The following is a 26,745-nucleotide window of genomic DNA, read 5'->3' as shown; positions in this document are numbered from 1 at the left end:
GGAAGGATTACATCAAGTAGGGTGAAGTTACCAGAATTCTCTTCTAGGTTTGATGTCAATCCATGGAAATAATTTAAATCCCCCATCTGTAAATTTAAGCTGATGCTTTTCCATCTTATATATGCAGCTCCCAAGAGGAGTAAGACATCTAATGAGTTTGGGGGTATTAAGTAGAAATGAACATAGAAGAGAAAAAAATAGCTGTATAATTGTGAAAATATTGCTGTTTATTTGCGTGGCTCTTTCATGTATATGAAAATCATTCCTGTCTGCACTTTTGAAGTATGAAGTTGCATTTAATTTTTGTTCCTTCTCCTTTTAGTCCTGCCCTCATGTAGGTTAGCACTCACTTCACAGCTGTCTTTAGAAGATTGAGTTAACGTAAGGAATTAATGAGACAAGGCAAAAGTATTTTTAAAAAGTACTTTTGTACTTCACTTCAGCTGTCCTTATTGCTGGGCCTGGCTGACCAGGCTTTCACTGCTGAGCAGACTCAAGTCCCACCACTGCACTGAGAGGTGTCACAGAGCTGTCACTTCTGGGGAAGTGTGATCCTGCCCTTCAATCCAAACTTCAGGTGCTTCTGCTGAGCTCTGGGAGTTGCAGGTCTTTAAAATATGTTAATTCTCTCCACTCCCGCTGCAGCTTCCACTTCTCCATTGTTGGATTGTTAATTAGGACTTGAGTTAAACTTTCTGCTTTCCAGAGTACATCTGGTCTAACAATAGCAGATGAGGAGTTCCCAGTCCCCTCCTCTGATGAGATGTTGCCTGGCAGTGTCTGTTCCATAGCAGGGCAGGTGTGTTTAACTGTCTTGGCTGAGACAGCTGCAGCACTGAGTGATATTAGAAAAGCTGGAAGGTGGAATGTACAACAGATCTATGTGGAGCTGGAAAGACAGAGTGTGCAGAGCTGCCAGAGTGCTGTGGATCTGCAGTTACTGTGGGCAAAAACATCTATTTGGAGCAAAGCCTCTGTTTGCTGGAACTGTGTGTGCTCGTTCCTCTGGCAGAGCTGATCTCTGCCCAGCAGCAGTGTATAAACAATTTAAATATCAGTTGTTTAAGTGTAAGTAAAAAGAAACTAAATTGCTGTAATGCTTCTGGTACTTACTTGAAACAGAAATAACTCATGAAAAATGATGTTTTCTTGTTTTGCTCAGGAGAAGGAAACGTCTAACTGTTTCTATTCTCTTTCTATAGATCCCATTGATATTGTTAAAGATCCTATTCCTCCCCATGAATACAAAGCTGAGGAGGATCCAAAGCTGTATAAATCAGTGAAGACTAAAAGAGGACCCCTCTCAGAAGATTGGATTCAAGAGTACAAGAACAGCCCTGGGAAATACCCCATCATGTGTGCATACAAACTGTGTAAAGTGGAGTTCAGATACTGGGGGATGCAGTCGAAAATCGAGCGCTTCATCCACGATGTTGGTGAGCATTTATGGCCTTGCAGAGTTCACTCCTTAATGTTTGCACTGAATTGAAACATGAAGGTGAGGTATGTGCAATGCATCACATTCCAAGACACGTCTGTGAAGAGATTGTCAGATCTGATGACTCTGTGGGTCAGCTCAGAAAAAATCCTGTTATTTTGTCACTTATCATCGTGGTGTGTACAAATCCAAACCACGTGTATCCACTGAAAAGGTTTCAAGTCCTGTGTAGGCAACATCTTGCATTATCCTTTTTACATTTTTTTTTAAGATAAGCTTGCCATATAATTTTTCAATTCTGCCAGTCTTCTTTATTGCGACGAAAATCCATCCTGAAGGGCTGCCTAAAGAAATAAGCTTCACTTCAACATCCTGAGTGGTTCCAGAAAAAGCACTCCTTGGAGCATCCCTAGTTTCTACCTGTGGCTCTGAGTTGTGAGTAAATGTCCTTCTTTGATGGATGCATCATTGGTCGGTCAGGGCTTTTAAGGAGGAATTGGATGTGTCTGGGAGTAACTAAGTGCAGACAGTACAGGTGCTGGCAGTGCTGTCAGTAATTTATTCTTTGCAGAAAATCTATAAAACACCTGATACAGTTTCTGAGCCTTGCCACAAATGACTGGTTCTATGGCCAAGTGGAAAACCTAAATAGTGTTTTGAAGGAGTATTCTCATCTGAAAGGGCAGAGCTCTGGCTGTCCTCTGGCAAAGAAAATGCAAAAAAAAAGGATGTGTAGAGGATGCTACCGCCTTCCAGTGCACTGTAAATCCTCCTGCATGACTTCTGCAGCTCTGCTTTTGATGTGCAAGTCTTCATGAAGTGCCTGCTTCTAGCATAAGTAATTTTCAAGCTCTTTGTAGTCACATTGCTCCTGAGAGCTAGTGTGAAAAACACTGATAGAGCAGTGGAGAATAGTGTGCCCCTGTCTCTGAATGCTCATAGGTTTTCTTACAGCTCCTTTGCTTTTCTTTGGGCAGGGATGGAGGCTTTTCCTGCTGTAGGCTGTTACAAGTGCCTCTCTGCACTGAACTCCCTTGGCGTTTCGGTGACACGGGTTAATTCAGTGTGTGCTGCAAAACACGGAGGCAGAATAACAACTCCATTGTATCTGTTAAATGAAAAAGGAGCACATGACTCTTCCAGTTCAGAGGTGTTTGGCATAGATTAACTGTGGTCCCTTAGAAATATTGCTTTTGTATTCCGTGAAAGATTGCCTGCCATTTCCCTCTTGATTGAGGCTTTGCAGAGAGCAGAGCCAGCTCATTGTCTGCCTTTCAAAAGCTTTTCCAGCCTGTTATAAAGATGGCAAATAGTGTTTTTCAGAGTGGTTAAGATGCATAAAATCAGGGAAGTCTTTTAGGCAAGACAAAGTAGAGAGAGTGAAAAGTGAAAGTAAAAGCTTGGGGTATCTGCAGGAGCTGTGAGGCCTCCCCTGCCCTGGGATAGCTGTGGGGAAGCCATGAGTGGGCAAAGTGCCACAGCATTTGTACCAAAGCCAGCAGTGCACAAGGATGTTTCAGCTGGAAAGATGTGCTTACAACAGGACTGACCAGGTTTAGATGCAGATCCTGGTGTGGGGCTTTCAGCTGGTGGCCAAAAGCAGATGGAGACCTTTGTGCATTGTGCACCTGATGGTGAGCCAAGTTCCCAGGAGCCAGAGTTGTTGTGGTGGTTCTTCCTTGGCATTTTCCTCCTGGTTCCTCTGTTCCCAACTCAAGCAACTTTTATTTCTTGGGGAATTAGCCCACCCTGTGCAGGGTCACCAAGCCAGCAAGGAAACCAACAGCAAGATCCAAACTCTGCCCAATGGGGAGCAATGCTTACTGGAGAAAACTAAAATTAGAGAATGGGTTGGAAAAAGAGCAGGTGTGAGGTAAGTGATGGATGGCTTGTGCAGTGTGGAAGGGCTGCTGAGCACAGAGGGAGGAACTCTGGGGGACGATGTGGAAACGTTCTCACTCGTACTGAGTGCAGCAGCCATTCTTTCCCATGACTAATTGGACAGTTACTCAGTGCTTTGACAGCCTGAGACACAGACTAAAATTGTGATTGTGGGCTATTAGTCTGCTTGGCTGTAATATTTGTATGCTTTTTTACTCCTTTCCCATAGATTTTAAGTTTAATTGGACTGGCACTGCATAATGTTCTGCTCCCACTTGCTTCCTAATGGTGCATGTGGGCTCTGAGTCTTTTGTTGTTAAACAAGTGTGTTGACTGTGTATGGGTTATTAATTATATACTGTGGCAAAGTGTGTTCCATCCCAGTAACTGGAGCTTTGTCTAACCCACTGTGTCCTAGGCTAAATATGCCCAAATTGCTGCACAGTGGTGAAGTGGCTTTTGAAAGCTCTTTTGCAGAACTTTGTCTTCACTAAAGCACTCAAATGACTCAGTTCATCCACTGCCCACTGGATCCCAAAGGTGGAGTTTTGTCTTTCCAAGGGGAGGCAGGTTGCAGGTGGCATGATGTGGATGTGACCACAGGCTTTTCTTTGTGAGGGTTCTGGGCAAGGGAGGGCAGGGAAGCAAACAGTTGTGGCTGCAGGTGGCCTTTGGTTGGACTGCACTGGCAAGGTTATGGCACCTCTTGGGACTGTCAGGGAAATAGTGTTGCACATGGACAATCAGGCATCCTGTATTTGCTGTCAGGAAATTGTGAATTATAAAATTATTTGGGAAGTTGCTTCTGGCTACAGATGCAATGGGTATCTGAACAGTTGCTTTGTTTGGATATTGATGGCATTAGGGGCACAACTTGTTGATTTATTTCTATTGAGTTCTTATTATATTCACTATTTTAATTTCACATTATAAAACAAGCCCAGAACTACAGACCAAAGCTTTTAAAACTCACATGAAGCCACCTCTCTGCCCTGGTTTGTCTAATGGTCATTTACACTTCCTTTTCTGTGATGGCGTCCAACACCACAAATCATTTACAGCAGTCAGCACCTCAAGGATTCAACCAGCTTCTGAGTTGTTGAGGTGGTGAGCTGGAAATCAAATGATTTAAATGTTTGCACCCTGCTCAGCTCTTCACAGATGATCTTTCTGCACAGCACAGTGGGAAATGTTACAATAATTAAATCAACACACGATGACGGGCGCTCTGAACTCAGCCTGCACATTTGTGCATGTGTGGTGTTATTGTTTGTTTGGTTTTTTTTAAACAAAGCATTGCACTCTAGAGAAATGATAGTCTTCTTAATGACTGATAACCAGCTGGTAGCTGCATCCTTGTCAAAAAACCTCTTCCCATTTTTTCTGGGTGAATTCAGTGAGGTGTCTGATGAGGCTGTGGGGTTTTCCTCTGATTCTGGGGAAGAAGGCTCAGATAGGCTTGGGACATGTTGGTGGAGGGGGAAAACCTGCTGGCAAGGCAAACTTCCAACGGTGCTGCTGCTGGGGCAGTGTGTGACAGGGACTTCTGTGGCTGAGTAGGACACATTTGCACCTTCTCTCTTTCCAGGGAGAAAAAGAAAAGCCAGCTGGGCCACAGATTCCCTCAGCACTCTTCTGATGGGCATCTGCTCCAAAGAGAGTTTTTCCCCATTACTCTCTTTCCTGGGTCTGGTGTCTCCCTTCCTTTTCACTTACCAATAAAAAACTGTTTTTTCTCTAAGATTTTGATACAAAAATGCTTTGAGACTTGTTTTTTTCATTGCACAGGGAGAACAGCAGTGTCTGGACAGGTGAGGTCAGTCATTTGTAGCTGGCTCCCTGTAGCTGTGTGGGACCCTTGTTGTGTCCCCTGGGTCTCTGCAGGGAGGCTGCAGGCTGGGCAGGAATTCAGTGCCCACTGCTGTGCCCAGAGGAGCCCCTCAAGTTCTCTTCCCTACCACTGAAGCCTTTTCTGCGAGCCATGACTTTTATTTTTCCATTTTTTTACCTGCACAGTCTCGTTCTCCTCCAGGTTTTCTCCTCGTGTTTAAGAAAGAGAAATGCAGCACTGCTGGCACATCCCAGGTGAAGGCCAAATGCTGGGAAAGTAATCTGTTTTTTGGACTTCTTAACTAACCTGGAGGGGTAGAGGCACAGCAGCTCTGAAGCCCTGTGGTGCCATCCTATTTTCAAAGGAGCAGAGCTTTAAGGAAGGGTGGTTTGGGATGTCTAATCAAAGGGATGTGAGCAGGGCACATGGGGAGGTCTGTGAGTTGGCAGGAAGCAGTGCAGGTGATGTTTGAGATCTAAGAAGGCGGAGAGGAACTTCAAGAGACTTTTTTTTTACCCCCAGGTGGTTTTCATGTTCCCTGTGATGTTAGTCCATTAAAACACAGATACGTGGTTGGTGGCATCTGTGCCTCTACACAGAGAATTTCTGAGGAGTTGGGGCACGGATACATCAAGGCTGGATTCAGGAGCAGGAGTGGAGCCTGCTGAGCCCTTGAACGGGGGAAGATGTGGGATAAGAGCAACATTCACTTCTGTGTCTGATCACAGTCTGTTTTCAAGGTGTTCCAAGCAAGGTGGAATTGGACACTGTGGGTGTGGAAGTCCAAAGGGTGGTGGGGACAGCAAGAGAAATGCTTTCTTGGCTTTCAGTGTGGGTGTGATGCAAATTTAATCTTGGTTTTTAAGCTCTGCTGGTTGTCAATCATAACAGGAGGTGAAGAGGCTAAAACATTCTCCTGTAGTTCTGCAAAAAGTAATCTGGCAGGGGAAATAACTCTGAGTCTCAACTCAGGTCGAACAGAATTAAGGTGCTGAAGGCTGTCATTCTGCCCCAGAAGGTCACACTGCTGGCTCAAACTTGCCTCTCCCTTCTGAAAGTCAGTCAGCAAAATACATCAAATATTGATAGATTTAATCTTACTGTGTAAATGAAGTTCAGGTTGAGCTGGTCCTGGCATTAGCTGCTGATCTCAGTGGCCATTTCCTCCTGGCAGCCTGGCTTGGGATGACTGGTGACATTGAGGACTGACCAAGGAGCAGAACAGACAATAAAGTGCTCAGATCTGGAAGGAGATAAACACATAAAAACATGCTTTTTGTGTGTTTAAGAAAACAAACAAACAAAATGTGATTGCTGGGAACAAACTGGGTCTTCAGGCTGAACATCACAGAAACTGTGGCAGTGGTGGATCCAAGGTTTTCTGTGCAGCAGGGAAGCTCCTGTTGCTGGCAGCACCTTAGAAGCCCTGCACGTGGTGGGACCATCCCATCCCCCTTTGGCCATGCTCCTGGGGATGGAGAGTGGCTTGGGAGGGATGTCTTTCCTCATGGTGGTGCCTAGAGAGCTCAGTCTGCAGCTCCCAAAACCTAAATGATTCTAATGTAGCCTGTTGATTGCTGTCTTAATCCCACTAACAGCAAATCCCACTGGTGCTTTTGGCTTGTCCTTCAACCCATCTCTGCCTCAGTTTCCTAGTAATTAAAGAGCAGCAATATTAATTGATGGTTTATTATCAGAAAAATTCCTGAGGATCAGTTGGTCAGTATTTAGAGAAGCTTTAAAAGCATCATTACTGCTGCGTGTTCCCATCAAGAATAAATGGCAGTTTGGAGTTTTGACCTGTTGTGAGCTTTTAAGGAATAATATTGGTGAAAATCCTGAGTGACTCCTATGTTTTAAAAGTCTTGGGGGTGTGATGATGTTAGTGAGTGAGTCTTAGTCTTGGGGAGAGTATCTGTTGCCTGGGCAGGTGCATTGTGTTTTGATACTGAGGCTGCTCTTCCTTTCAGATAAGTGATATATTGAAATATTTTAAATTGGCTTTACCCACTCCATTTTTCTCTTGCAGCAGAAGACAGATGGTATCTGCAAAATAAAGCATCTTTATTCCCTCCCTTACTTTGCTTTCTATCCCATTATCTCAGAAGCTCCAATTTGTGATGCTGTTTTACTGATACATAGAAACCAGGTGCAGAAAACGGGTTTCCAAGGACAGGAATGTGGGATGTGCTTCTGTAATGTAACAGCTGGGGAGGGCTGTGGAGCATCCATCAAGGAATGACTTGAAACTCTCCAGGATTAAAAAAAAAAAAAATCAGTAGCTTTTTTATTTTTTCTATTCTTTTTAACTTGGTAATATATTTAACTTTGAAGTTGGGATCCAAAGATTGCAACTTCCAGAACTTCAGGGAGTTGAAACTGTGCTCTGTGTGTGGCTCCTCCTTGGTGAAGCAGGCAGGCAAAAGTCTTCCATCCAAAATTAGGAAATCCATTTCCAAATTAAAAGCAGTGATGAAGACTGGCTGATTTCAGAGATTTCAGGTTGATTAGGAAGAATTGAGGAGATAAAGTAGATAAAGTGACCGGGTTGCCACCCTGACTGTGTGAAGGTCCTGCACTGCAGCACTGCAGGCTGGGTGTCCCTGTAACGTCCCTGCCATGGTGCTGAGAGGCTGTGGGAGGGTGGCACGTTGGCTGCTGCAGTTTGTGGCTCTGGTGACAGGGACATTGTGGCTTTGCAGGCCTGCGGAAGGTCATGGTGCGGGCCCACCGCCAGGCCTGGTGCTGGCAGGACGAGTGGTACGGGCTCACCATCGAGGACATCCGGCGGCTGGAGAAGGAGGCCCAGCTGATGCTGGCCCAGAAGATGGCCCAGTTCTGCGGCGAGAATGACGCAGAGCAGCACGGTGTCAAGGACACTCCTGGGGAGAAGGACGTGGAGCCCAGCACGGGGTCACCTGCCGACGCCGAGGACGCCTCTGCCAACAGCGACGCGGCCTCCGGCAGGTCGCTCACCAAGCAATGGTCCACCTCCTCCAAGTCCTCACGGTCTTCAAAGAGGGGAGGTAAGATGCTGCCAGTGACTTGCTCTTCTGAACTCATGGAGGTTGGGCTTTTGGGGGGTTGGACCATGTCTCCTTGTGGCAGGTGCCTTTGGGACAATGTGTATTAGTCCTATGAGTCCTGTTAGCTCAGAGGCCTTCTTTGGTGGTGCTGCAGGCTCAGTCTTCTCAGGTGACCCGTTTTGGGTTTGGGAAAGTTTCTAGTCATCCCATAACTGTGACTCAGTGTCACATGGCAGAGTTGCCAATGTCAAAAGCGCAGAATCTGTAAAAACACCACAGAAAAGCAGGCAGGAGCTGGCTGGCAGCACTGGGGCTCAAAAGACAGCCAGCAGCACAGAGTTAATCCTTGTTACTGAGGAGCTACTGATGGCTTTCTAAGGCCCTTCCATGGTCTTCCCTTGTGGATGTCTGTTTGTCCTTGATACCTGTGTCACAGCAGGTACCTGTCCTCCTTGGCTAGGGTTCTGTGCCACCACGTGCCTGTCATTTCGGGAGGGGTGTTTGGCTCCATGGAGGTCCACACAGTGAAACATCTCATCAGCTACTGGGGAGATTAAGGCAGGAGCCCCCAAAGGTGTGTGGGAGCTGCTGCCTTCCCCTGGTGATGATGTGCAGCAGCTGCTTGGAAACAAAACCTCACCCTGGGATTCAGTGGGACTGTACATTGCCTTTTAAACACCATCCAGGAAGCTTTCAGGATTTTGATGTTAAAGCTCTGCTGTGGATACCCTGTAAGGACTCAGCTTTGAGTCTTGGATTTTGTTACTCACCTCTCCCTTGGGACTCACCTCGTTTTACTGTACTTCCCTTCTTTGGACCATTCTGTACAAAGGAGTGACTCCCCAGTGAATTCCAGCCACAAGGTTCAAACCCTCAGCAGTTCCCTCTCTGATTAGCCAAGTGCTGCTGGTAGCAGGGAAATAGCAGCTCTCACTGCAAGAGGGGAAAAAAAAACCCTGAAAACCCCAAGGGGCAGCATTTCTTCCAGTGATGGTGGAAGGGAACATCTGGGTGAGTGAAGCTTCTCCATCTATCACATGCACTAAATATTGGGAGCTGAGTCTCCATTTTTATTTCCCACTCCATCACTGATTTCATCGCGGGGTGAATGAGAGAGGAGTTTTACCTTGCGATGACTCACTCGAGTGAGCCCCAGGGAAGAACCTACCAGATGCTTCATAAATCACTGCATAAAGATAAAAATACTGGCTACTTTGCCTGCGCCAGGATTTTATATTGATGCACCCATCTCCCATTATGCTCTTTGCACAAACCCCCTCTTCCACTGCTGACATGTTCACTGAGATCTGGAGTTTTCAGACCTCTCAGGATTTCACTTGAAGGTTTTCACCGGGAGTAAAGCTTGAATTTCTTTTCAACTGCAGAATGTCTCAGCTTTTACAAGGAAAAGTAATGAAAGAAATTAATTGTGATGTGCTGGGAAGTACGTCACACAGATATTTTAATCCTCCTTCATGCTGGCAGCACATTACCATATGGAAGCAAGGAGGGCTGTCGCAACGCACCGCCACCTCCAGCTGAAAAAAAAGCCTTTTCTCCAAAAGGTTTTCCTCTTCTCCACCACCCGAGCGAGACCTGTGGTGATGGCAGGACCCTTCTTGCCCTCCCATACGTTATTAGGTGCTCTATTTTTAGCAACTATTATGCGAGTGCCTTGACGTCACTGGGGCGTGAATGAGCTCTGCTCTGCCACCTCCTCGCTGGCTGCTCCCGAGGGTGGGTGCTGGGGTGCTGGGGGCTGCTGAGCTGCAATTACATGACTCTGCACTGGGTCTCCATCCTTGTTCCATGTGACAGCCGGCTGGGAGATCAGGAGAATTTTACTTCTATGTTCAACTCTGTTGGAACAATAGCACGAAACGGCTTGTGTGGCTGTCACAGTAACCAGAGCCTTTCAGGCTCTTGTACATGCTAAATGAGAGCTTGTCAGTCTCCTCAGGTTTTTGCTGGGTTAGGTGGCTGCTGTGAGTGCTTTGTGTGCTCTGTGTGACAGGCACAAGGGGACAAACCCTCCCTCCCATGGTTCTCTGGACAGAGCTCCCTTCAGCAGGCGGCTGTTCTGAGACAACTTCAGCCAAGAAGTGCTCTGGCTGGATGGTTGCTAAATTATATCTGAAAAAAAGAAAAGAAGAAGCCATAATGTTTTTATATTTAGCTCAGAGAACTCTGGAGGCGAAAGTGAAAGGGAGTAGGTAGGTGTGGGAACAGGAGGGCAAACAGCACTGAAAGGACTTTGAGGTTTCTCCTTGCTCTGTCAGGACCGCCGCTCCGACAGCTCCCTTTGAAGTAGTTGGATAGCATGTTGTTTAAATCATTCAAGTTTAAAGTTTAAACAGATCTCTAATCCAATTTGTGTGGAAGCAATTTCCTTCCAGAAAACAGATTATTCCTCTCCAGGCTGCTCTGCTGAGCTACCCACCCGAAAGTTAGCGAAGCAGAGGCATGGCTTGTGTGCTGATGAGAGGCACAGAGAGAGCTTCCAATCAGCCTGCTTCCTTCCTAATTGCAAACTTTAAAACCCAGCTGATTTTGCACGTCCTACTAACAATTATAAATAGCTGCCATTCAAAATAGCAGAAGAGTGATCCAAGCAGCTTTGCTTTAATGTAGCATCTTGCTGGCAGGTTCTACCAACAGTAAACAAACAGGATCTGTAAAGCAGTACACTGACATCACACCAGCATCATCAGGGTTTTGTGTTTTTTAATATTGCAGCAGTGAATTTTCTTGGAGAACACATGATTCTTCCTCCAGCAAAGATCATGTTGGGAACTCTCCGTCTTGTGGATGTAGCGTTTCGCATAAAGCTTTTCTGTTTTTTCCAGCAAGTCCCTCGCGCCATAGTATCTCCGAGTGGAGGATGCAGAGCATTGCCAGGGATTCAGATGACAGCTCAGATGATGAATTCTTTGATGCACATGGTATGTGGAGCCTAAATCACCATCGTTTCTTCCCTGAAATGGTGGGGTAAGAGAACGGAAGGCATGAAGGGCGGGGGGTGAGCAGGGAAGGAAGCGAGACTCTTTTGCTTTGAAGTCTTTTCCTTTCTAACCATGACGTGCAGCTTCTTCCAGCATCACCCAGCAGACTCTTACATTAATGCAGCACCATTTCAGGTGCAGTCTGAGCTGTTTGAGGGGATCTTGAACAGTCCTAGCCCTAGGGATTATATTTTATTTGGTGCAAATGAGTGTGCGTGAAATCCAGCAGTACTAACTGGGCTGTGGGTGTGTCCTAATGATTCACTGTGACTGATGATTTTTCTAATTTGTTTTTTAATCACTAAGAGGTATGATTAATTGTCCTGTCTGGGCCTGAAGAGACCCAATTTTGCCTTTATTAACTCCTCATTCTCCCATTCCAAGAAACAGAAGACCGAATGCAGCAAGGTACTTCAGGTGCCAAAATTAATCAGTGTTGATTCCAGAATTCTCAGAGTAATTTTGATTATCTGTATTGAGAGAACACTGTTCTATTTTTTTGCTCTGTACATGTGTGTGTGAAGAAGCTTTGTTCCTCTGCACTCATTTTATATACTGTACTTTATGCAAATTTAAGCCTGAAGGGCTCCATCTCTATTGACAACAGATGGACTCTCCTCCTGGCTTGTCTGATGGAAGTGAGAGGTGCAATATTTGCTGATGAAGTTGGGAAATGCAGTTGTTAAAAAACGACACCCCAGTTTTGCAAAGCTGATGCTCATCTGAAGTTCAACCTCCAAAAATTGATAGTATTGTGTTCCATGTTCCAGAAGAGTTCTGCCATGAGTGTTTAGGCATGGATCTCAAACTGTGGGGCAGAAAGGGGTGTGTTAGTGTGGTGAGCTGCACAACAGCAGTGAAATGGCTGGGACATGTGTGAATTGGGATAAATGTGTGCCAGGAAAGGGAAGGGCCAGCTTCGTTTAAGTGTCACTATTTATTAACTTACGTAGCATTTACAACAAGTATGTGAGGGATTTATTGGAGCAATGTAAGGGAAGGGGAGTGAGTCATGCAAACGGCACCGTCGCTATCCACGCGCTTTTTGCCTTTTTAATTACTCAGTAATAAAACTGAGATGGAGGCAGCTCTGCCTGGGATCCAGGGCCCAGGGAATCCCTGGCATGCTCCTAACAGGCCTGGGAAGGGGAATTAGCAAAAATGAGCCTTGAGCACCTCTGTTGCAATACTTGCAGGAGGTTGCTAAGAGTAAAAGCAGCTGCTCTCCTGTGAGTCTCTGTGTACACAGTTTGTCCTCTGCAGTCAGCATGGTTGGGTTGAAAAGTCTGCCCCTAAATCTGGTGGGATTTTGGCTCATGAGTCAAAGCCTTGGCATGTGTGTGCAGCTGAACAGAGCCCCATCCCTGGAGGGACCTCTGGGTGCCCCTTGGCCCGCAGAGACTCCGGGTCTGTGAGCAGGGATGAGGCTCAGCTCGCAGCTCATCCTGCCGGGGTCGGTACCATGGGAACTGGCAGGGCTCAGGATGTGAGTCAACAGCCAGCAGAGTTCCTCAGAAGTGCTTCCCATCCACACACTCACATTTCCACGCAGTGCGGTGGGCGTAACCTGAGCCCGAGAAGATTCCTTGTCTCCAGCTTCCCACTCACCCTCATTCACTGGTAAAGATAGTGACAAATACCGTAATATCGAATATCTATCCTGTAATAAATGCTAATAATGGGAGTAATATCCCATCCAGGGATCACTTGAGCAGCAGTAAGGGCTGTAATTAGACCTCTCAAGGAATTAAGTTTAATATTTAGATTAAGTTGTTGGAGGAGCTTAGAGTGCAATCGTCCTCTTAATTCTCTGCCAGCACGTGTGTTACAGGCCTGGGCTTTCCACTTGCTCTGGACAGGCAGCTCCACACTCCTGTGTGCAGGGAAATGGGGTTTTACTCAGATTCTTTCCATGGCTGAAAAAGGAAATGGCATGCTGGTACAAATTTCCAGGTTGCTCTCTTTTTATGGTCAAAGTTGAAATAGAAGCTCCTAAAAATAATCAGGCTTTGCTTGGATCTTCACCTAGTGCCCTTCATACATTCTTTTTTTAAGCTATTGCTCAGATTTGCTGAAAGGATTAATATATTTCATAACCTTTTTTTGTTCCCCATTGTGGGATGCTTCTAGCTAATTATTTTCTTAGTAACTGTACAGCAATAAGAAAGGGGAAATCCTAGTCTGGGACTCTGAAGATTACAGCTTTTAGATCTTCAAGACATCTGTAATTACTGCTGTTATTACGTTTATAACTCTTTATTCAATTTACAAGCCCAAAATTTTCAGGAAAGACATACTAGGCACAGAGGTATAAATAAATTAGAAAGCACTTAACCATCGTAGCAGCAAAAGATGCATCCTCAATGGAAAAAAAGAAAAAAAGAGAAAGGAGAGCTCCCCTTTGTATGTCTCTTCCTTTTAATTACACTTCTAAGAAGATAATATTTTTTGGGACCCTTATTCTTTATTGACTGTGGTTGAACTGAGCCAGGGGATTTGGAAGATACTGAGATAGGCAGGAAAAGGCAGACCCATGTGTGTATCATCTCCTGAGGAAATCAGCTTGGGAAGTTCACGTTCCCTTTATTGCTCCTGCCTTTTTAGTGTTTGGTCCTATGAGCAGCAGTGATCCTTGTCCCTTCTTCCCGCAGAGAAATCCCACAGCTCTCAAACAGGGCTGGGAGGATCCCAGTGGGAATCCTTGCTTTGTCCTCTCCTGTGCTGGAGCGTTCTGGCTGCTTTGGCACCATCAGGGAGAATGGCAAGGCAAAGGCCAAACATGGTGCCATTAAATATCCAGATTACTGCTTTCCATGTTTTAGGAGTTTTGTTTGTTTAAATCATGCAGCTAAAACATTTTGTTTACTTTTCAAAAGGTGCTTTGGTTTCTATGTAACAAAAGCTGGTGAAGTATATGGTTTATTTTGACTTAAGCTATCCAAATGTGTATAGATTGCACAGAGTTGTGGGTTTTATTTAAAATTTTGGGGTTTGCTCTTTTCTGTATACATATTCTTGTGTTTATGACTCTCAAAAAATCTGTTTTTTTAAAGAGGACTTGTCTGACAATGAGGAAATGTTCCCGAAAGAAATAACCAAATGGAGTTCCAACGATCTGATGGATAAAATTGAAACCCCCGAATGCGATGATGTCCAGGGTAATTCTTTTCCAAGTACAAACTGCATGTGCTATTTTACAGTATTTCCAGGCAATTGTTACAGCCTCATTGTGAGCAAGGTAAAACTTGTTATCCTCATCTCACAAAGGGAGAAGCTGAGACAGAGCATAAAAATGACTGCCCAGTGCTGCTGGAAAAGCTTTGCTCAGTGGGAGCTGGGATAGCTTTTGATTCTCTTTTATTTTCCACGTTGGTTTGGCTCCTTTGTGTGACAGCCAGGATTCTCTCATATAATGATGAAATATCCCAGCTCTGTCTCAAATGACTTGAATTTCTCCTGGCTCTTCTTTCCTTTTGCTCCATCCTTTGTTCCTGGCTATATCTGCCTCAGTTTTATTTTCTGCTCATCATTATGAAATGGAGAAAGGAAGCTGTAGCTCCTCAGCCAGAGCGCTCACGGTGGAAGGTGACACTCAGGCTTTTCCTACAAAGTCAGTCTGTGTAGGCACAGATGTAGGAATACATCAGATCTCTACTCCCCAGCGTAGTTCAAGCAATTCCTTTTATTTTCCCACAAACCAATCATTTCTGACAGTCGTGCAGGGATTTCCCATTGTTGCCATCCTTAATAAAGCAGCAGTACCAGATCTCTGTAATGAGAGAAGAGCTCACTGATGTCCTCAGCTCTTACCCAGGTTACAAGAAATTGCTGGAAAATAAATGACCCAGCATTGCCCAGGTTTCTCAGGTGGAAGGAGGCAGGAAGGAGGAAGAGGATATTTGATGAAATAATGAAGGAGATGTGAGGCATTGGAACAAGCAGTGTCTTTATGGAAGAATGTCTTTGCCAAAGAGCATCTGGCAGTGCTGACATTTTACACCTCTGTGCTTCCAGGTGACTTGTACCAGGAGACATCAGCAGAGTACCACGTTGGCTCCAGCGTGGAGAGGCTCAGCATCATCGAGGTGAGTGCTTTGCCTTCTTGTAATGGGATCCTTTGCTGCTGGAATGTCTCTGTGTGGGATAAATGGGTCCCTTTGCTGTGAGCAGTGTCTTGTCTCCATGTGCTGCTCAGCCCCAGTAACACCTGTGTGTATCCTTTTGTAATTCTGATCTATGGGATTTTTCACCCATCTTTGGAACATCATCTAGAAAATGCTGTGTAGTTTGCAGGCAGCATCAGGTATCCAGCTGGAAAAAACTGGCAATCCTGTGGGGATCAGAGCAGCTCAAGGGTAGAGCTATCCTGCAAGATGAGCAAGTGTGGATGTGGGAGTGGGAGAACACGCTCCTGCAGCACCTAGGTGCAAAGGACAGCACTCAGCTGTAGCCCACAGCATGGAGCTGCTCAGAGTCATGTTTGGAATCCAGTTATAGCACAGCCTGGGTCAGTACTCTGGGCAAAATAATGAATAAATAACACCACAGTGAGCCAGCCCAGCTTTCTGCACTTCAGAGTCCTGGTCAGACACCCCGGGCTGGCTGTTCTCGTGCTGCCCTTCAGCAGCTGCCTGTCTGTGCTGCAGGGGTGGTGCAGCTGCTTTGCAGAGTGCCTGCATTGTGTCTGAGAGGTCCATCAAAGATTAGGAGTTTTGGAATTACTGTCTGTGCCAGGCTCTAAGTTCATGGTGGTTTGCTTTTCCATAATAGACTGGGAGCTCAAGGGCCGTGAGGGGAGTGGGTGGCTGGGAGGGAAACAGCTCTGGCCACCTCAAAATAAGCAAGTCACAGCCCTAAGATTTCTCTTGGAGCTCAAGATGGTGTGGGAAACTTGTCTTCCTCAGAGGGCTGTGCAAACTCAACCCCCTCCTGTTTCTGCCTTCATTTTAGAAAAAGAACAGACTTCAAAGCAAGATGAAAAAGACAGTTATTTGTAGTTGTTCACAAGCTGTCTGCTAAAATAGTATGAAATTCCTGTGCCACCAATTGCAATGATTTTCAGGTTAAAAGCTTCCCTCACTTGAAGGTGGTTCAGGATTTAGGTGTTTTAAGAGGCTCCAGATCTTACAAGGAAGTTCTAAATAGTTACCTCCACCCTTAAACTGATCAGCAGCTCCCCACTTCCTTCAGAGCAGAGGGTAATGAACTGAAAGGTGCCTCCCAAGCACTGCTAATAAACTTCTGCATGACCTGAGCTTGGTGACTCATGTTGTTCTCCAAATGAACACTTAAAACCCTTGTCTGGAAGCAGAAGAGGTGCTGAGTCGCTTTGAGGGCTCCTCCTGTGCCTCCACCCAGGGAAGGGTTCACTGTGCAGGTGCTAAAACTGGAATCAGAGGAGGTTTGAAGAGCAGGCATGAATAGAGTGGAATGGTGCTAAATAATTCAAGGCCATTCTTATGCAGGAGGTCTGGAAAAATCATTATTACAGCCTTGGATGAGAATTTTAATACTTCTGGTGGGCTGTGTAGTAAGACAAGCTAAAACATTATCTGGCGAAAATGTGATGTAGTTGTTAGGCTGCTAATGTGTGCCTGGGCATGCTTTCCTCCCACCAGCAGGTCTGTCAGGGACTCAGTCACTGCTCAAAGGACAACAGGTGACTGAGGATGCTGGAATTAGAGCAATTTGCCAAATGAAAACACTGCTGCCCTCCATCCTTTCCTTGCCCCCTCTCAGTGGCAGCCGGGGGTTGCTCAGGATGTTCTCAGATGCCTCTGCTGGCACAGGGGTCAGGTACAGAAGGGTTTGCACAGATCTCACAGGTGTGGGATGGAGCATTTGAGTCCGTGTGGGAGCTGTAAACACTGAAAGCCCTGGTAGCAAATAGATATTAAAAATAGTTGCTGCTCTGTTGTGTTACAGTGTGTGCACATGGATGCTCTTGTTCCTGCCTGGGGCATCAGGAGTGGGCTTACAGCTCTTCTGGCAGGGCATTAATGATAAGGACACAATTCCCTCCTTCCCCCAGATTACAGCCTGTCTGTTTAGGCAAGGAATTGGTTCAACACAATAAGCAAATCACCTGGACAGCCAAATTATAACCCCTCACTATGTTCATGCAGCAGTCTCCCAGCCACATGCTGGCCATTCCTTGGGTTATGGGGTCATGAACTTTTTTCTTTTCAGTTCCTCTCTTGCAACAGTTTAAGCAAATCTGAAGTCTTATTTATAACTTCTGTGTTAGGCAAACATGCAATGACTGATCTTCCCACAACTTCTCAGTAACTTGCCACTTGCTGACCTGTTTGATCTCATTTCTTAATTTTGCTGAATGTGTTTCACTGCCAACTGCTGCAGCTGAGCTCAGCACCCCACAAAAAACAACACCCATCTCTTATTTCTGTATTTTTCCACCCTAATATACACAAGGATGTCTTTACTGCTGCCATGTTTTACCTGAATACAATTTTATGCAGTTTTTTTTTAAATTTTTACTTTCAGCATTCCTTCTATTTCTGACAAGTCAGACTGAGGCTATGTGTGCATTTGTGCATGGAAAAGTGTAGGATAAGAGACCTGAAAGGAGTACTCAGATTCTCAGTATTGTATTGTGGTGTATCTAATGGCCTTTGCCATTAATTAATTTGCCATAAATTAAGCACAAGTCACAGCCCTTTGAAAAACGAGCGTTTCTCTGTGCTCTCTTCCATCCCCACCTAGGATGAAGCAGTGCAGCCATTAATGCAGCCAAGTAAAATCCATGTCCTCCTCTTGGTCCTCCATGGAGGGAACATCCTGGACTCAGGAAGTGGTGACCAGAGCTCCAAGCAAGGGGATGTCAACACCATCACGACCGTGTTTGACACGGTGATGAGGGTGCATTACCCAGCTGCTCTGGGACACATTGCCATCAAACTTGTCCCTTGCCCAGCCATCTGCTCTGAAGCCTTTTCCCTGGTGTCCAGGTGAGTTGATGCTGTTTTATCATGGAGTGGGGGTTTGTTTTGTTTTATTTGTTTCCCTGAGATGTTCTGCATGTAGCACGGGGAGCTCTGACCGTGCTTTGAGAATGCATTTATTAATGTCCCAGCCAGGCATTCAATCTCGATTTCATACTTAGCTGCAGTGAATACAGTAATCATGCAGCACAAGTTCTGAGATTGATTTATTCTAATTAATCCAATAAATACTAAGGATTTAATTCCTTGTCTGGAGGTTGTTCTGTCAGTGTAAGTATGTTGTCCTTGAAGATTTACGTTTGATGGGAGGGAAAGATTTATTAAGCTCTCACCCATTCACAGAGGAATAAATGGCCTCTCTGTCTTGAGGCTTTTTTTTATGAACCACAACACTTGACTGTACTGCCTGCAAGTTGTTTTCCCCTTATTCCCACTGTCTCTTGCCTTCTGCAGCCTCAGCCCATACAGCTATGACGAGGGCTGCCTGTCCAACAGCCAGGATCACATTCCCCTCGCCGCGCTGCCCCTGCTCGCCACGTCCTCCCCGCAGTACCAGGAGGCCGTGGCCACTGTCATTGTCAGAGCCAACCAGGCCTACAGTGAGTTCATCAAATCCCAGGAGGGCACCTCCTTCAATGGCCAGGTGAGCCAGGGGCTGCTCAGGCCACTGCCAGAGGAAGGACAAGGGAAGCAATTTCCTTCTGAAATTCTCTTTGCCGTAAATCTCTCAGGAGGGATGGAAATGTGACAGTGCTGGGCTGCAATAAGGAAGTGCTGTGCTTTCCATCCCTTTCCTTCTGAGAGGGAGAGATTATTGCCTGTGCTCTGTCCTGAACCTTTGGGATTCGAAGCAAAGCCTGAGTTTATGTTCAGAAATGAAGCTCCAAAGCTGTGAAGTTAATCAGGTTTCAGTGTGACACAACTTGCCTGAGCAGGAATGTTGCCTTTGTTACTAAACATGGTCTCATCCCCATTGCAAACCAAGGCTGTTTAAGCATTCCTGGCTTTAAGGGACCTTCAGCAGCTCATGCTGGAGCTGTCACACCCATGGGTTTATTTTTTGAGGCTGTGTAGCTACTGCACCTCATAATGAACACAACTGAGCCTCACACCTCTGAGCAAAGTGACTCCTCAGCCCCACAAGGGCAGACATTAGAGGAGCTGTGACACTGCACTGCTGTCATGTGGTTTATTCACTCTGAGCTTCTTCCCAGCCAGCCCTCTCCTGCCCAGGGATCTTGGTGCTTTTCTGTGCCTGTCTGCTCATACCCTTAGAGGCAGAACACTGTTACCCCTCGGGATACAAATGGGCAGAAGCTTCCCTGAGGTAGCACAGGCAGCTGGCTGGGGGGATCCAGCTTGGTTTCTGCAGTTAGCACCAGGATCAGGGCTCTGTGTTGCTGTCCTGTTGCTCCAGGTGGCTGGTGGGGACAGCCAGGACAGCTGAGCTGTGTGAGAGAATGGGAATCTGCAGGCAGTGATGGATGTCACTGGCTGAGCAGTTTTACTGATGAAGGCACTGGGCATCCTGTCACTCCAGCTTGTCCAGCTGTAATCCAGCTCTGTATAACTGTTAGTTCTGAACTGAAGTCAAGGGGCTTCTTTTCTTAATTTCCTTTTTATTCCTCCTCCCTGTCCTCCCCTGCTGCTGTTTCCTGTCTCAGGTCTGTTTGGTAGGGGATTGTGTTGGAGGGATCCTGGGATTTGATGCCTTATGCTACAGCAACCAGACCGTGTCCGAGAGCCAGAACAGCAGTCGGCGAGGGAGCGTGGTGAGTGTGCAGGTAATGCTGCTCCCAGCTCCTCCACAGAGCCTGCTTTGAGTAAGGATCTCCTGAAACAGCCAAGACTCTGTTCATTATCAGTGGCAGACGTGTCTTTGGGTGTCAGTTTGGGTGTGTTTGCTCTAAACAGGGATGTTTCACCCTCTGGTGTGAAGCATCTCCCACACTTTAGGGAGTGATTGGGCCTGAGATTCTGGACTGGCCTCAACTGGATCTTGGGGTAAATGGGGAAAGGAGGAGAGGAGGGAGGTGTTACCATGTGGGTGTATTCTTAATTCAGCTAAATCCATACATTTCACATCCCAGGACACCGACCTTCTGTCTCCTGGGATAACAGTGAACAACAGCCACTGTTCCAGTGGCTCTAATCTGGAAGCCAGCAGACACCTCAGCAGGAGCAACATTGATATTCCTCGTAGCAATGGAGAAGATCCAAAGAAGCAGCTGCCACGAAAAAGGAGTGATTCATCCACCTATGAGCTGGACACGATAAAGCAGCATCAAGCCTTTCTTTCAAGGTAAGATGTAAGATTTAAAATTTGGAAGGAACAGATCCAGCAGTGTCCTGGAGCTGAGGGTGGTGTATCTGTGGAACCTGAGTGTTGCTTTGTCACTCTGTGATAAGCAAGGTGTAGGAAAACAATTTAGATGAGAGGGTTATCGATTTCAGTGTGTTGTATATGCAAAAAAATTAACAGCTTTTGCTGAGTGGCACCGAGAGAATCCAGCTTCTCTACTGCATCAGTGGTGCAATGGCACGAAGCCCTTTGAGCTGTTGTGTCACAGCCAAGGGAGCTGCTGCTCTGCTGTGCTCCAAGTGTGGGATGGAGGTCAGAAAGCAAATGGAGAAATCGTGTAAGGGAACTTGGAAAAAGCAGAGCTGGGAACCCAGCATTGTATTCATTTTAAAGCATCACTGAAACCTGATTTTGAGTTATTCTGTCCCCTGCCAAGGCTGCTCCATTGCACCAAGGACATGTTTCAGGTTTGTTACTCACTGTTGAAGCCCCCAGTATCACATTTTAAAGCTTTTTCAAATGGACATTCAGAAATGTTTCTGTTAACATAACCCATGGAATTTTCACAGCAGTCTGCCCATGGCCACTGGTCATTCAGGGATTATTTCTGTAAACCCAGAGGATTTTTCTGACTGAATCTTCTTCTTCAGCCTCTGAAACTGGACAGCCCAGAGCTTTTTCTCCTGCAGGCCTGGAGGAACTGTAGTCAATATGCTCTTAATCCCTCTTCTCTGATGTCCAGGAACTGGGGAGCAGTGTCCCCCACAGCAAACCCCATCACCTGCATTGCAGCTGCATCCAGGGCTGTTCCTTTTGCCTTGTGCTGAAGGCTTCCCCTGCATTTCTCCCCCTCCATCACTACTTGGAGTCATTGTTTTAGCACAGGGATTTATGTTGTCCTGCTGTGTCAGGGCCCTTTGGTAAATGATTTATGGGAGAGAGAAGGTATCGAAGTGGATGTTGTTGGTGCACAGAGATAGGATATTCAGAAAGACAGCTGCATTTACAAAATCCCCAGTGAGGTTCTTGGCTATTTCCAGCAGGTTAATAAAAGGCAATCAGGCTCTTGTTCTTGCCTCCTCAAAACAGTCTCCTGTATTACAGGGAAAATATGAGTTGTGCAAAAATGTGCTGATTTTCCTCCTTGTTATTGACCTCAGGGGCACAGACTCAGTTAAGGAAATCAGGCTGGCATCTTGATGCATTTTTGCACCTATTTTAGAGTAAGTGCTGGGCCTGATGTGGATAATGGATTGCTCATTTTGTTGTTCCAAATAGCTTTGTGCTGGTCCTTCCTGTTCCATCTCTGAAGGGCTCTGCCTGCACCCAACATGCAGCACTTGTGATTCCCTGGCAAGAGCTGCTGGAATTCAGTGGGGTGACAGATTGCTGCATCTTCACTTCTTAGGAGTTTTATGTCTTTTTAAACCTCATTTAGACATTGGGCTAAAAATTAGTCTCTTCCCAGAGCTCAAAACCAGGATTCCCTCAGGGAAAGAGGCAGGTTGAAGCTGAGGTAGGAGCTGTCTCTGCATGTCTGTCACTCAGCTCTGTGGTGCAGGAGAGGCAGGGGAGCAGGGATTCACTCATCCCTGGTGCAGAGGAGGCTGGGGAGCAGGGATTCACTCATCCCTGGTGCAGAGGAGGCTGGGGAGCAGGGATTCACCTCATCTGTGGTGCAGAGGAGGCTGGGGAGCAGGGATCCCACTTGTCCCCTCCTGCATTCAGCAGGACATTGCTCCCATCCCTGGACCTTGTTCTCCCAACCAGCACCAGCAGAAAGCCCATTGGCCTCTGCCATCAAGGAATGATTTTTCCCATGCAAAAACCAAGTCCTGGTGTGACGTGGCTTCGAGCAGGAGGTTGGCAGAACAGAGCCAAGTTTTCCTCCAGGGCTCGGCAGACGGGCAGCCTGGCACACAGGGACCTTTCTGTCCATGCCCACTGCAGATTTCAGCCTGTGCCAAAGACATTCATTTTTATTCATGTATCAGACCTACCCACTTCTCTGGGATAATGCCCAGCAAGCCAGAGCAGCATCTGGAGATTACAATCACACGTTTATTTTTAAATTCAGTCCTTCTGCACAACTACATTATTTCTGGCTGTGCTGTACTTGTATTATTGTAAATGAGTTGATTTGCTTCTGAAATCCATAAGCTCTTGTTTAATTAATGCACACAGTACATCTGCTGCTCTTTAAAGGGAGAACAGGGCACTGCAGGTTGCTTGGAGCATGACAGATCCAGAGTTCCCCTTGGCTCATTTCTTTTGATTGCTGAAAAGGCGATACCAAGTTCCCGGCAGAAGGAGTGAAGATGCCCAAATTGCTCCATGCTGTGCCTGCTCTGCTTCTTCCCTTCCCCAGGAAGAGAAGCTGTGGGAAGCTGTGTGGAATACACCAAACAGCCCCTGCACCCATCCATGGGGATGGGTTTTCCTCTGGAGCCTTTGTTGGAATCCCATCGCTGTCACCCTGCCTGCAGCAAAACCCAGCATGTTCTAAATGACTTTGCATTCCTCACACACAGCAAACTCACTGCCTTGCATCTTGTTAGCTAAAGCAATTGTAGCTCCACCAAAGGTGGCTTGTTCTCAGAGCTGTTTCAGGGCTGTGCAGCCTCGTTTGCATTGCAGCAACAGGAGCAGGCTCGTTTGAGCTGTCACTGCTGTAACCTCCCGTTCCTGCCGCTTTTGACACCGCTGTTTTGACTCCCCGTGATGTGTGTGCGTCTGGCATAAGTAACTTATCATTCCCTGCCTGGGAGCTGGGAGAGCAGAGCCGTGCCTGTGCGTGTGTGCAGCTCCAGGGGGAACGCAGCACAGCAGGAGCAGGAGGAGGTTCAGCATCCTCTGGGAACGGCGTTCAGCACTGGAGCTGTCGCTGGGATTATTCCTTATTTGTCGTGGCAGGAAAGCAAAGTCTGCCTGAAACTCGGTTTTGTTCCCCAAAAGTGTGAGCATCTGCAGCTGTTCCTGGGTGGTGGCTGTGTCTGAGGGGTCTGTGAGCTACTGCTCTGTGCTGAGGATGGTGGAACAGCCCTGTTTTGGGACCACAGCAGTGCTGGGCTGTCACTGTCCTCAGAAGTAGCTGTGATGAGCCAGAGCTGTTGCACATGGGGATGTGACAAGTACAAACCACCTGGGGTTTTGTTTGGGGACACAGGGCTGGCAGGAGACTGCTGGATATGCATCATTCCCAACTCCAGGCCTGTAAACCCTTTATCCAACCCATCTCTTATGATATCCATTTCTCCTACATGGTTTATAGAACCTGTTCTGATGCTTTTTTAAGTGTTTGCAAACACCCTCTTAAGGCACTGTTGGTACTGCCTTCAACTCTCTGCTTCTAAATATAATGAGATAACCCACTACAGCTACCACTGGAATCTGCACAACCTGGAGAGCAAGGAATTTGCAGCTTCGTGCTTTTGGGTGGGAATAGAAGCATCTCAGAAAGCCTTTTGTGAACCAGGTTATCAGTGTTACACATCTGTCATTTCACTGGCCCAGATTTAGACTGCAAAGAAGCAACTCTCCCAAATGTGGGGGTGGATTTCCAGGATTTTCACCTAAGCAATCCTGCTTCTTCTTCAGTGTCCAAGGAATATGTGAATTTAAATCTCTGTGTTAAACCTGTGCATTGCCCAGCCTGCACAACACAGAGGTGGAATTTTGCAAACAGATTTGACACCTGAGAGAAGGAGGAAAAGCTGGACATGTTCTGTGATTTTGACTCCAAAGAAAAAAGCATTTTGAGGAGATAGTGTGTAAATGAACTCACCTGAAGCTTGATTTGTACATTTAAATGATGCCAGTGCAGTGGGGTCACTGTGGGTTGATTAGCACAGTTCCTTCACTGAAGAGATAGAAATTACATCCACTGTCAATCACTAATCCAGCCTTTGATTATGAAAACACAGTGACAGTATAATTCAGACTTTATTTTCTGTTCTTGTCCCAGTTTACATTCTAGTGTCCTGAGAAATGACCCCACATCCAGGAGATCCAGCAGCTCCACGATGCTGGATGGAGGAAACATTGGGAAGTTTGACTTTGAGATCACAGACTTCTTCCTCTTTGGGTCTCCCCTGGGTCTGGTGCTTGCGCTGCGGAAAACTGTGATTCCAGCTCTTGACAGTAAGTCCTGGTGCAAACTGCTCCCTTGGTGGGTGGTGTGGCACCTCCTGCTGCACTTGCAGGAGTCTGGTTAAACCCAAACATTTCTGTACCGTGTTTATTGCACCGTAAAGAAGCAGATCTCCCTGTGCTCTATGCACCACCGATTATCCCATTTCCAAACAGGAAAAGCACTGGGCAATTCTTGAGTCTTTAAACATTGTCATAAATAGTTTCAGTTGAATAAACTAGGAGATGAGAGAGATGATAAATCTTTTGCAATTTTGTAACCTGACAGTTGTCCTTTTTAGAGACAAATATCTACAACATTCTAACAAGCAGTATTTTGATACTTGAGGATTTTTTTTCTTTGTCTTTTTAGTCTTTCAGCTCAGACCAGCTTGTCAGCAGGTCTATAACCTGTTCCACCCTGCAGACCCATCTGCTTCACGCCTCGAGCCTCTTTTGGAGAGGAAGTTTTACCTTTTGCCCCCCTTCAACATTCCCCGGTACCAGAGGTTCCCGCTGGGCGACGGCAACTCTGCTGTTCTGGGTGAGTCCCTCTGGGTCCACAGCAGCTGCTAAAGGGTTACAATTTACATGTTACATGAAGTTACCAACACAATTGGGAATGGTGAGAAGGAGAACTGGCCCTGTAGCATTAGCTTGTTCCCGATTTACCAGAAAAGGAATTTTCTTGCAGTGAAATCAGTGCCTCGTGTCCTGTGTGCCCTCTGTTTGTCACACAAGGGCCTCCAGCTGCTGAGGGTCCTGAGCTGGTGACCTCTCTGTAAAGGCTTCTGTTTTACACCCAAACTGGTGCTTGTGATTGAGAGTGAATGAAACACAACTGAGTTGGCAGAATTTAGGACTTGTAGGACCAGAGAAGACTGGAGGGAGCAAGTCTACAGTGAGATGATGAGATGATTTACTTGTTTGCATCCCATTTGTCTAATATTTGAATCATGCAGCACTAAATGAAAACTGTATAACTAGAGCTGGATAATTCTGGTGATCCTCTGCATCATTTTAAAGTTGAAAATCCAAAGAAGTGGCCTTCTATATGTACCAGTGTCTTTAAGTGTTGTAATTGCTCAGTATAGAGGTCTGATCTGTTAGATGGGCACAAACTAAACCCCATGTTTAATGAAGTGAATAAAATGCTTTCTGCAGGCCCCACTCACTTGTCAAATTTAGCCAAGATCTTGCTGCAACACTTTTTAAAAATGGATCCACCCACAACTGCATTTGTACCCAGGCCAGTTACAACAGCTCAGGGAATCTATAGCAACTTGAAGAGCAATTTGCTTTTTGGGTGTATTCTAGGTATCAGCTGCAAGGGGCTTATTACAAAAAAAAAAAAAAAGCAGCTAAACATCTTACCTTCTTTCTCTTAAATACATTCCAGAGCCCCTGTTCTCACTGAACCCAGAGGTAGAGGCTCCATTGACACCAAACCTGTGTTCTGGTTATCATTCTGTACAGCAGCAGGAATGTTAGAGCCTCCCTGGACCTCTGAGTTGGCTGTGTTTGGAGAGACACTTGCTATGCAGTGAAGTTAAACAGCAATTAGCTCTCCTATGAGAAGGGCAGAGTGATGGCAAAACCTCCAGGTCTGAGCCTTGTTATTTTAAGAGATACTGCTCTGCCTTCATGAATAAAACTGACAAAAACCAGTTTTAAATTCTCTTTTTCCTGTAAGACAAAGCCTCTTCATTTGCTTATCAGAAAGTAACAGGCCATTCCTTTCCATTAGAGTCCATGTTGTGATGGACACATTACCCAGAAGGACTAACCATGATTCACCAAGCTGCTCCTGAAGTTACTGTTCACTGGAGGGCACTCCAGAAAAGTTAATTGCTGCTATAATTAAGCTGTATGTTTTGCTGAGCACGTAAAATTCAGGTGCTCAGTTATAATTGGTTTTGTACAAGACCTTGTGTAACACTGCTTGTGCACATCTCCTCGTGCAGGTAGCTTTTTTGGGAGTCCACAATTCAGAAAGCCTCTCAGGCTGGTTTTTTCCCCCATGTACTAAATGCTGGTCCCTGTTTCATTTCAATTGACTTGCAGAGTAAAATCAAACTCACATCCCTGCTTACTCCTGTGCTTTGCACTGTGTAGGCTGTGAGTCTGATTCTTCCCTTACAGCATATTTTTTTCCACTCATAGTGAAAAAGATTT

The 26,745-nt window shown here is 46.0% G+C and overlaps 1 protein-coding gene across 13 annotated transcripts in view; it reads left to right on the top strand.

Annotated features, from left to right (window-relative positions):
- The window catches only part of PITPNM2 (phosphatidylinositol transfer protein membrane associated 2), a 124,624-nt gene that overhangs the window by 78,027 nt on the left and 19,852 nt on the right, over positions 1-26,745 (top strand). For all 13 annotated transcript variants that reach the window (XM_064392088.1, XM_064392081.1, XM_064392087.1 and 10 more), the window contains 11 exons: positions 1,203-1,436; positions 7,853-8,176; positions 11,023-11,118; positions 14,232-14,336; positions 15,193-15,263; positions 17,902-18,146; positions 18,594-18,783; positions 19,805-19,924; positions 20,231-20,442; positions 24,407-24,582; positions 24,944-25,114. In XM_064392088.1, the coding sequence (XP_064248158.1) occupies positions 1,203-1,436; positions 7,853-8,176; positions 11,023-11,118; positions 14,232-14,336; positions 15,193-15,263; positions 17,902-18,146; positions 18,594-18,783; positions 19,805-19,924; positions 20,231-20,442; positions 24,407-24,582; positions 24,944-25,114 (1,944 nt within the window). The remainder of the gene's footprint in view (positions 1-1,202; positions 1,437-7,852; positions 8,177-11,022; positions 11,119-14,231; positions 14,337-15,192; positions 15,264-17,901; positions 18,147-18,593; positions 18,784-19,804; positions 19,925-20,230; positions 20,443-24,406; positions 24,583-24,943; positions 25,115-26,745) is intronic.

This window comes from Passer domesticus, chromosome 17, assembly GCF_036417665.1.
Source record: "Passer domesticus isolate bPasDom1 chromosome 17, bPasDom1.hap1, whole genome shotgun sequence".
Classification (NCBI taxonomy): domain Eukaryota; kingdom Metazoa; phylum Chordata; class Aves; order Passeriformes; family Passeridae; genus Passer; species Passer domesticus.
The sequence above is the reverse complement of the archived record's forward strand: the minus strand, read 5'-3'. Positions and strand labels throughout refer to the sequence as shown.